Source organism: Anolis sagrei, chromosome 5, assembly GCF_037176765.1.
Source record: "Anolis sagrei isolate rAnoSag1 chromosome 5, rAnoSag1.mat, whole genome shotgun sequence".
Lineage (NCBI taxonomy): Eukaryota > Metazoa > Chordata > Lepidosauria > Squamata > Dactyloidae > Anolis > Anolis sagrei.
This window is the reverse complement of record NC_090025.1, coordinates 26,229,102-26,240,639: the sequence shown is the minus strand read 5'-3', so window position 1 is coordinate 26,240,639 and position 11,538 is coordinate 26,229,102. Positions and strand designations below refer to the sequence as shown.

At 40.2% G+C, this 11,538-nt stretch overlaps 1 protein-coding gene across 1 annotated transcript; it reads left to right on the top strand.

Annotated features, from left to right (window-relative positions):
* Positions 1–2,446: 2,446 nt before the first annotated feature.
* On the top strand, positions 2,447–11,216 carry LOC132776982 (alcohol dehydrogenase 1B-like). Its single transcript, XM_067468606.1, has 9 exons — positions 2,447–2,795; positions 3,859–3,960; positions 6,334–6,472; positions 6,920–7,007; positions 7,117–7,336; positions 7,818–8,081; positions 8,942–9,077; positions 9,400–9,538; positions 10,355–11,216. The coding sequence occupies exons 1-9, from the start codon at positions 2,778–2,780 to the stop codon at positions 10,377–10,379; spliced, it is 1,131 nt and encodes a 376-aa protein (XP_067324707.1). The 5' UTR covers positions 2,447–2,777; the 3' UTR covers positions 10,380–11,216.
* Positions 11,217–11,538: the final 322 nt, after the last annotated feature.

The window sequence follows — 11,538 nt, the reverse complement described above, 5'->3', positions numbered from 1 at the left end:
CTTGGCAGAGACAATCTCAATTAAGTTTTAATATCCAGGTTTCTCTCCCCTTGCCCCTCTTTCCTTTTGTGTCTTCCTCTCACTTGAGTTGCTGTAAACCAAATTCAAAGTGCAAAATTCAATTAACTCAGCAGAGAGGAAGGAACAGAATCGTGCCCTTTTCAGTAATTCAAGGCAAAAGCAAATTGCTGCAACCTCTCCTTGCTTGTATGTTTTTCTTTGTGCAAATCTTGTCCACAAGGATCCAACTATAGTTCAGCCCCCTTCTACAATGCCATATAATACAGATTATCAAAGAAGATAATCCACGTTATGTGCTTCAAACTGGATTATGTGAGTCTACCAGTTCTCAGTTCTCAACTGGACACTGAGAACTGGGAAGCCCTGGCCCTTGAGCGCTCCAGCTGGAGGTCAGCTGTGACCAGCTGTGCTGCAAAATTTGAAGAGGCATGGATGGAGAGTGAAAGAGAGTAATGTGCCAAGAGGAAAGCGCATCAAGCCAACTCCGACCGAGACCGCCTTCCATCTGGAAACCAATGCCCTCACTGCGGAAGGAGATGCAGATCAAGAATAGAGCTCCACAGTCACCTATGGACCCACCGCCAAGACACTGAACTTGGAGGACCATCATCCTTGGACTACGAGGGATCGCCTAAGTAAGTAAAACGAGTCTACACTGCCAGATAATCCAGTTCAAAGCAGATAATCTGGATTTTATATGGCAGTATAAAAGGGTCCCTAGGGCCTTCCCACACAGCCAAATAACCCAGACTATCAAGGCAGATAATCCACAATATCTGCTTTGAACTGGATTATCTGAGTCCAAATTGCCATATAATCCAGTTTAATGTGGATTTTATGCAACTATGTGGAAGGCACCTGAGCCAGGCAACTGTAGACGTTGTCTCTTGAAGTAAGCTAAGGCCTCATTTACACTGCCATATAATATCCAAATTATCTACTTTGAACTGGATTATTTGGCAGTGTAGAGTCATATAATCCAGTTCAAATCTGATAATGTGAATTATCTCCTTTTATAATCTGGATTATGTGGCAGTTAGATCCAGACTGAATTTAGATAAGTCTTAACCTCTTGCTTCTTAGCTGGATGTGGATTTTCTCTTGATTCAAAGGTGAGGGTGCGATAAGGAGAGTCTGATAACATTGGCAAGCTATTAAAGTGTGTATAGGGCATAACAAACAGACAGATTTGTTGTTACTGAATAATGCTGATGTTTGTATTGTTTTATTATGTGAAGATGACTATGCAATACCGATTCAATACAGGAATAATACACACATTAGTCATATGTAGCAGTTGCTACGAACATCCATTCTCTCAACAGCCCTAGAGCAAAACCACAGCAAAACATTATGAAATAGCAAGAGTAAACACAAAAGAAAGAACACACAAGAGAAAGCATGTAGTGAAACCTATTTGCATTGTCTCAATAGTTAGAGCTTCCTTTCCAGCTGCAGAATTTCCCCTAGTAGCCTTCTACTATACCAACTCTACTACAGTGGGAAGAAAATTGCAGAAATTATTCATTCTCACTCGTGAGAGTAAAATAATCAGAAAAATACATCCCTAGCTGATGGAGAAATAAGTAGATGCCATGGCAGGGAAACCAATATACAGGCAAGAGTTTAAGAGGCACAATTCGATGCCGGCATCAACATAAACAATAAAATAAAGCATGAATAACAGCAATTAAACAATTAAAGCATCAATTAAAACATCACATCAATAAAACCATTCTAATGCTCAGCGTTCAGCGTTCGCCATCTCATAGTCCATAAATTCAATTCCACATCATCAATTCCTATCAATTCTAGTTGTCAATTGTCCTTGTCTCACTGCCAGATTGCCCGAACACCTGGCCCCACAACCATGTTTTCAATTTCCTTCTGAAGGAGAGGAGGGATGTTGATTTCCCCAGGGAGTGAATTCCACAGGTGAGGAGCCACCACCGAGAAGGCCCTGCTCCTCATCCCCACCAACCTCACTTGTGATAGGGATGTGGTCGAGAGCAAGGCCTCCCCAGATGATCTCAAACTCCAAGGTGGGACGTAGAGGGAGATGCGTTCGGACAGATACGCTGGACCGGAGCCATATAGGGTTTTGTAGGTCAAAACCAGCACTCGGAACTGGATCGGCAGCCAGTGGAGCTGACATAACAGAGGGGTGGTATGCTCCCTGTATGACGCAGGCACAGGATCAGTCATATGTGGTCATATTTCCTGGGCTCCCCAATACAGAGCACATTACACTTCTGCTATCCTGAAGCTGGAAAAATAAATGTAATTACAGTGACAATGGTCTTTTCATTTTGTTCAGATGCCAAAGTTTGAGTTTTTATTTAATGAGTGTGGATTTTTAATGTCTTCAAATCTACTGGCATCCTCAGTGTTAAGATGCACTGCAGTCCCGCTGAGTCCCTGCCAGATTTAAATCAGTGCCAGATTTAAACACAAGCCAAGTAAATGGGGCCTCTTCAACTTGGCATTGCTCATTGCCTCAACATGAATTTAATCCATGCTTTGATTACTCCCACATAACTCAATTCTAATCCTTGCATAGAATGGAACGAAAGAAAACAAAGTGGCAGGAAAGGAGTGGCCAGGTTCTCGGGGTGGAACTCCGTAAATATTGGACTTAGTTGTAAGACAAATCAAAACTTTACAACCATTTTTAAAGAAAATTTGATCAATTGAGGAGGCAAACTAGAAGCACTGAAAACTCACAGAAATACTAGCAATTTGCAAAGCATAGAATCATGAGCACTGCAGGGAAAGTAAGTAGACATTTTCTTTTAAAATTTATTTTTCACCCCAGGTATCTGTGTGCAAATGAATATTGTAAAACTGGCATCTAAATATGCAAACAGAAAATGCTATATGGCACTTTCTTTGTCTGGAGAAGTTTGCTTCCATCTGAGCTTTGTCTCTTCTTTCCATTAGTTAATCTTCTGTGATTTGAGTTTCCTGGGAAAGGAAAGGCTCTGTTTCTCCTCTTTTCCTTCCACTGTTCTGAAACCCACTTCGCAATTTGAGCCCAGCTTGTAGCAATAGAGGTAAACTGAATGGGAAGTGGTATGCAGAGAGCAAATGTTTTAAAAGCAGGTGAAAAAATGGAACAACAGATAATCCAGAGTGTTCCTGCCAAATCCTGTCATCTGAGGATATGTAGTCTCCACCTATAAAAGAAAATGAAGGAGTCCTGAGCTGAACCTTTTCAAATTGCAGGTGTGATGAGAGTGTTTTCAAGTAGTGAGCTATGAGCAGCTTCTTTGGGCTGCAAGCCTAAACAGCCTTAATCAGAACTTGGAAAAGTTACTCTGGGGCCCCTTCTACCCAGCTGTATAAAATCCACATTGAACTAGATTATATGGCAGTGTGAATTCAGACAATCCAGTTCAAAGCAGATACTGTGGATTATCTGCCTTGCTATTCTGGGTTATATGGCTGTGTGGAGGGGCCCTGGGAGGCTTCGAGCCCTTCAACACAGCCATATAACCCAGAATATCAAAGCAGATAATCCACTATATCTGCTTCGAATGGGGTTATCTGAGTCCACACTGCCATATAATCCAGTTCAAAGCTAATGTGGGATTTTATACAGCTGTGTGGAAGGGGACTTAGATTCCCACACTACCCCAACTGGCATGATCAATGGCTTTGCTGGCAAGAAGAATATGAAAGTCATATAATAAAAAAAGGAACGTGGTCTGGCCTAAAAGCAGGTCCCGCTGACCATTATGAGAGTAAGGCCCACTGTAAACTGCCATGAGGACCTGGAAAAGAAGAAATCAAGAATGTCTATTTCCAATTATATTTAATCTCCTATTATTCTTGCAGGTCATCAGATGTAAAGCTGCCATAGTCTTCGAAGCTAAGAAACCCTTTAGCATCGTGGAAATAGAAGTGGCCCCACCAAAAGCACATGAAGTTCGCATTAAGGTAACAGAGACAAATGTAATACTGGATTAGTGCAGATTATTAATATTCACACACATTCATTCATTTTACTGTTCCTATCTCTATTCTGAAATATTTGAATGCCTCCACGAATGTTATATTGGAAATGTTGAACTCACATATGCTGGCATTTTTCTGCCCCACCCTTTTGCCTTTGGCTCCATGCTCCTCTGGAGAGCACCCCACCCTTGAAACAGAATGTGTCCCTTTGACTAAAAGACATCCCCCACCTTTTCTATAATATCCTGTTAAACATGCAACAAAGCTTGAAGTCTTAATAGAAATCTCAGTATAATATAAGCCTTTTCTGACATGTTTATCAAATTCGAGGCATCTATCTTCAGAAATGACATAGGTTTTCAATATGCAATGCAATTTATAAATTCAAATTCACTGTCCAGACACATCTGTAAGAGTGTTAAGCTAGTTCCAGGCATTTGGAGACTATGGGCAACTTCCCAATAATGTATCTTCAGCCCACAATTGACTTTGGAAATAATGATGGGAACTCTAAGCAGCTTCTCCGTGGCAGAAATGAGGAATGGAGTTCTGTGTCTGCATCTGAACTTTCTAGCCCTCAGTGGTGCAATAGGTTAAACCCTTGTGCCCATAGGACTGGTGACCGAAAGGTCAGAGCTTCAAATTCGGGTAGCGAGGTCTGTCAGCTCCAGCTTCCCATGCGGGGACATGAGAGAAGCCTCTCACTGGATGGTAAAACATCCTAGTGTTCCCAGAACAGAAACACCTCTGTCCTTAAACCCCACACCAGTTCAGTAAAATCAGCAAGCAGTTTATTGAAGGATATATGTAAACAAAACAATAAAAATGACAAAACAGTATGGTCCAAAACAGTATTTTCCCAAAGGGTACAAATAGTCCATGAACTTCAAGGTAAAAATACAAGATCCAAAAATGCAAAATCTAAAAAAAAACAAGACAGCATGGCGAGCCAATACCCAGAACAGGAAACAAGAAACTAGAAAGCACTTGGAAACAAGAAAATTCAACACTGACGAGACTGAGCTAAATCCTTTCCCTGTTTCATCTGAAGCTCTTCCTGCCTCATGAAATGAAAGGAAAACATTCTGTTTGCCTTTACAACCAAATCTCTCTTTTCTAGTAGATGGGCTGACCTTCGGCGATCTTGAGAACTTTGTCTTAGTTTATAAAAGTCTTGTCGTCTATCTTCAATCCTACTAAATTCTGCATCTGACAAATCATCCTCAGAAGACAGTTTCTCAGGGAAAGACTGGTGTGGGCCACTTTCAGGAATTTGATCTTGGCAATCTACAGGAGAAGCACTCAGTTCATGGAAAACCTCGGGCCTCTCTTCAAAAGCCTGAACTAGACTCAAGCCCAAGAAACCCCTCAATCCCATTGACATCAGACACAGCCCCAGGAAAACCATCATCCCCATTGACATCAGACACAATCACAGGCTGAACTACAACACTGAGATGTTTTAACAGCAGCTGAAAAAGTGGGATGATAGGGGATTAATATGAACTGTCTCTACCAAACTGAGATACTTTAAGGGTATGGGGTTCACAGCTCTACTTTTATTAGTAGAAGGGAATACTGAGACTGGCCTAGTTCTCTCCAGAAGACCACAAGCATCGCAGTGGCACAGAACATACTTTTAGGTCACCACAGGTAAACTTATCACCACCATATTAATTGCATAAGAATTGCAGGGGTAGGGATGCAATAGTTAACAAGTGAGTTCAAGCCAAAACCCAATGCTGCTCCACTGCTAAACCACCACCCCAGCTCCAATTACTTCTTCAGAGTTACGCAGCAGAAGCAATAAGAGTTGGCACAGTAACAGTAATATTGGGTCCTGCTGGTGTCTGAGCACTTGCTCAACTATGTCATAAACTAGTGGATCAGACTGTTAAAGTAAAATAGAAATGAGTTTGTAGGGGATGTAGTCCCTTATTTGAGGAGACATCCTTACTTCTCAGTTGGTCTACTGGACAGTCATCCCTCTACTTTTTCTGGGATTAGGTGCACAGAAATTCTGTGAAAGTTTTAAAAATGCAATTAAAGAAACTGATTTATTTTTTTTACCCGAGTGAAGAGTCTGGGTTTTCCAACATGACTCTGTGGTCTACCTCCACCAACCATAGACTTGCAGTGAAGAATTTCCTAGAGTGATATACTCTCTAGGAACTTCTAATCCTCCAGTGTGGCCAGAGGAAGATGACCACATGAGATGGCATGTGATTATATCTAACCCTTTATTTGTAGATCAATATCAAAACTGATATTGAAAGGCAACACAAGGATAAATAACTGCATGAAATTTCTAAATGGGAAGCAGCTGTCTGTAGCAATCTTTCATCTTTATTACAGATTTTGGCCACTGGAATTTGCCGTACAGATGACCACGTACAGGCTGGTGCACTCAAAGTGAACTACCCAGTTGTTGCTGGTCATGAAGCAGTTGGTGTTGTGGAGAGTGTTGGGGAAGGAGTTACCTCTGTGAAACCAGGTATGGCAAACCGCACAGAGAGCAATGAGACAACATTCACACACAAACTAGATGATTTTATTTCTTTGATGGAGAGGCATACAATTTAAAGGATTATGGGGAAAACTCTTGGGCCCTTTCACCACTGTACACACTATGACTATACCATATGGCCTCATATTGCTGCATCCACTTGGAGTTTCTCCCATCCTTGGAGCATGGGGAAAATTCACCATATTTCTGCTTTTCTATGAACTATTTCTGTGCCATTTCCTTTCTGAAAACGAAAGCCACTCTTGGAGCAATGTGGATTGAAAATGCACTTCTAGGTTGTCCCAACAAATAAAAAGTAGGTTTTCTGTAGCGAGAGATCTTGCTTTTTTGCAATAGTTTAAAGAGGTCCATTAGTTGTGAACCAATTGTATTAGTACTAAAATTATCACAATATTTTTTTTCTGTAATTCTTAGGAGACAAAGTCATCCCACTCTGTCTCCCACAATGTGGGACATGCCGACCTTGCAGGAATCCTGAAGGAAACATGTGTGAAAAGAATGAGTGAGTTTTGTCATCATTATCAGTGGTATTAGAAAGTACTCGTGCTAGTTCTGCAACTTTTCTTGTTGAAAATCATGCACATACAACTTTCCTTTTCCATGTTTTAAAGTTTTCTTGCAGCCAAGGGAGTAATGTATGATGGTACCAGCCGATTCTCTTACAAAGGGAAACCAGTTCACAATTTTGTCAACACCAGCACCTTTACTGAATACACCGTGGTGCATGAAGATTCGGTAGCCAAAATTGATCCTGCAGCTCCTCCTGAGAAAGTCTTTCTGATAGGCTGTGGATTTTCTACTGGCCATGGCGCTGCCACCAAAACGGCAAAAGTAGGTATCAGAACATAGGTGGCTGATCTATAGCAGGAGGGGTTTTTGGCAAACTGAATTCTGTCCCTGTGATCCAACCAAATATTTCCATCTAAATGCATTACATTGAAGTTCACTACGAAGAGTTTGGCCTAAATCTGATTGATCATCCTCAAATAAAATAGACTTATTGAGTTAATGTTGTATAATGTGTCACTGTACATGTAAACCCCATTGATTGGATGAATCTACTGTAGAACAAAATACAAGATTTCGGACTTAATATCAAAGTCTGCAGGGGATGTTTTTGTAGTATTTGCAAGAATATTATTAATTGCCTAACATTCTCGTTTGTTCATTCCATGCATCTGAGGAAGTAGGCTTTTTTAAAAATGAAAGCTTATGCTACTACTATCATTCTCTTAGTCTGATATTTGATATTCCTTTGCGTCTGATATTCCAGACAAGATATTCTACATCAATTTTTTTGATGTTGATGCAGGTGACTCCTGGTTCTTCTTGTGCTGTTTTTGGTCTGGGAGGAGTCGGCCTCTCAGTGCTCATGGGCTGTAAAGTGGCTGGAGCATCACGGATCATTGGGATTGACATCAACAAGGACAAATTTCCTCTGGCTAAACAGTTGGGTGCCACCGAGTGTGTCAGCCCTCTGGATTTCAAGAAGCCCATCAATGAAGTGCTGCTTGAGATGACTGATGGGGAAGGTGTGGATTATTCTTTTGAAGTGATTGGCCGCATAGACACCATGGTATGTGCATAATATACATTATATGATAGACCTAGAATGGAAAGGACTGGAATATGGGCATTATGCTGCTTCATTCTATTTTTCTCAATATTCTGGAAAAAAATTAACTGTTGTCACAAAGTCCTATGCAACAAGCAATGTTAGAGGCTGAAATTAGAGCTTGTTCGATCTTTGAGAAGTATCCCATTCCTACTATTTGATGCAATGTTAAGAAAGACGTTAATTACTTAATGTCTTGCATTGCTCAATATCAGTGGCTCCCAATCTTTTTTTGACCAGGAACCATTTTGCCCAGTGGGGGACCACTCTCCAACATTAGTACCAAAAGGGTTACAAAACAGTTTTTGGTCAACTTGAGATTTGGTTTGGTTATTTGGGGTGCTGATCCAGAAATTTTCATTGGATAGACCACATTAGCTCTAGTTTCTGATAGAGGACATATGCCATCCAATAGTAGCCATCTACTTGCCCACAGAAAACCATATTTAATAATGTAGAGCTGAGGTGATTTATCCAAGGGGGCAGGATTGGTGAGTGATGGGAAAGGTGTGGCAGGCGAGGTGAAAACAGCGGAAATAAATAAAATGTATTTATTTATTTGCGGTATTTGTATACTGCCCTTCTCAACCTTGAAGGGAATTCAGGGCGGTTCACATAAAATCAATCAATCAACCAATCAATAAAGAGAGGCTCACAGATGAGATTTTCATCCTCATGGCCCACTGGTGGTCTGCAGCCTACAGGTTAAGCACCACTGTTTTATATAATTACACAGGAAACCCTAAGAGAAGAGGTATTATAGCAGGGCATATGTCTTTTCATTGGCTTTATCTGAATGTATGACTTTGGATTTGCCTTAGATTGCTGCTTTGGCTTCCTGCAACTTGAACTATGGTGTCAGTGTGGTTGTAGGAGCTCCACCTTCAGCAGCAGAGATGACTTTGTCTCCAACACTTATTTTTACAGGACGCACTTGGAAAGGCTCTGTATTCGGAGGTAAGGCCGAAACAACTACTAACACCGGGCTGATAAAATAATTTATTGCATTTTGTTATAATGAGAAAAACAATGTGTGCCATGGCAGTGGGATTTGTTGGAGAAGATGAGTTAGAAGAAGAGAAGCTTTCTGAATAGTATAGGATAACACAAGGTATAACTCCAGAATTTGCTCCAATTACCAACAGCCCTAGAAAGCATTGCCAATATGTACTTTGCAATAAAAATCGGAAGCATGCTTTAGTACAGAAAGATGAAAGATTGCCAGATCTTTAACAAGTCAATGCATACCCTTTCTTGACTGTACACAATCTTATTTCAGGCCTGAAAAGCAAAGATGATATTCCTAAACTTGTTTTGGATCTAATGGCGAAAAAGTTCAATCTGGATCCACTAATTACCCATGTTCTGCCTTTTGATAAAATAAATGAAGGATTTGATCTGCTCCGAAAAGGAGAAAGGTAAATGTTTCTTCTTTCTAAATAGCTATTGTTCCCATAATGTCAGCTGGTTGTTTAAATGTCAGTGAAGTGGGGAAGAAATGTTAATGGTGATTTGCAGGTTTTTGGACCTGTTTGGGGAAATGAGTCTTGGAAAGCTCATTTAAAGTTTGGCTACAATCCAGAGCTGGTCTCCTCTCCAGCCTGTTTGTGTTTACCCAGTTGAAAGTGATTAGTTGGGTCTAAAACATAATGTACTGGTATAGCAACATCTCTGAAATTTTGGGTGTTGGCAGACTTTGTCCATCAATTTCTCTTTTTTTCTATTTTAAATTTGATTTTTTTTCTTTTAAACTCTATAATAGTAATATTGAGTAGGATCAAGAGTGCAATTCTAACAACCAAGATCTCCAAGGGACTGCTCAGATAATAGTAATATTGGTAAAGTTCTGCTGAATTCAAATTTATCCAACTTTAGAGATGCTGTAAATGATTCAGGTGTATTCTCCAGCATTGTGGTTGCATCACTAAAGTGGGAGAAGTAAGGATCCAGCATATCTAGGCTTTCTGGTCCCTTAAAATCAAATCTTATCCTAGCAGATCTTCTCTGAGTGGATTGTTCTAACAGCAGATCTCTGAAATTAGCTGGCAGAAGAAGGTTCTTCCTACTGAATGACATTTCAGTCAGCATTGGTGACTTGTGCATTAGCCTAACCAAATATTGTTAGCAAAACTTTCAGTTAGGGTTGTACTGTAAATTTGAATCTTTCTCATTAACTATGTTGAGCAAAACAGAGGCCACCCCATTTAACATTAAATTTTCTTTTGATGTTTCAGTATTCGCACTGTTCTGAAAATGTAAAGACCCTGATGGTGAACGTACAAGACAAGTGAATTTCAACAGAACCATCCATTGCACTTTACATCAAGGAACATCTGTAGAAAGAATTGCATTGTATTGCAAGTAGCAAGACGGCAGTATCAACTTATAAATCAAACTTGTTTTTCTCAGGGTGTCTTGCAAGTCATACTTTCAATGCTATGGTGACTGGGTTTCACGAAGCCATAGCAAAACAATAAACAAGTTGGTGTGGGGTATTATTCCGGAGACATATATTTTTATGATAATGGGTCTCATTGAATTAACTGCAACATAGACTTCTGAGAGCAGATGTGCTACTCATTGTTACCTTGAAATTACTAAAGATAACTATGTTTGATGTTAGATAAAGGTTTTCCCCTGACATTAAGTCCAGTTGTGTCCAACTCTATGGATTGGTGCTCATCTCTATTTCTAAGTCGAAGAGCCAGAGTTGTCCATAGATACCTCCAAGGTCTTGTGGCCAGCATGACTGCATGGAGCACCATTACCTTCCTGCTGGAGCAGTACCTATTTATCTACTCACTTCTGCATATTTTCAAACTGCTAGGTTGACAGAAGCTGGGCTAACAGCAGGAGCTCACCCCGCTCCCTAGATTTGAACCTGCCACCTTTCGGTCAACAAGCTCGGCAGCTCAGTAATTTAACCCACTGCACCACTGGTGCAGTGGGTTAATAATGATGTTAACATCATTATTTAAAATAGCTTTATAATTCTCAGTGATGCATCAACAACAAAGTCTGCTGAAACGATTGCTATTTGAAGCTACCTTTGTGTGTTTTGACAGTAAATTCTGGCATTAGCTAATGAATAAAGCTTTTTCTCAATAAACCTGTTTCACATATATATTTGGGTTTTCAATGCAACTTTAAATATTTTAAGAGGTATAAGTAAATTGACATGAACCTAAAACTTAATAAAAGATCCAGGACAACTACTAGAATTCTCTGAATCCCCCATCAAGCATAGCCATTAGCCATGGAAATCTTTAAAAATCCCCCATTAAACATATCCTCTAAGGAGGCAGGGACAGTTCCAATTAAATATCCTGTCATCCCACTTTTTTAGCTAATTTAAAAATATTTTCTCTCTCTTTGTCTCACCTCCCTCCACTGTCTTCTGCTCTCTTCTGTTGCTGCA

What these genes read in the sequence shown, in the direction of transcription:
- LOC132776982 (XM_067468606.1), top strand. An exon ending in CACATGAAGTTCGCATTAAG is followed by an intron (nt 3,961 to 6,333) that starts GTAACAGAGACA and finishes TCTTTATTACAG; the next exon opens with ATTTTGGCCACTGGAATTTG. An exon ending in TTGGCCGCATAGACACCATG is followed by an intron (nt 8,082 to 8,941) that starts GTATGTGCATAA and finishes GATTTGCCTTAG; the next exon opens with ATTGCTGCTTTGGCTTCCTG.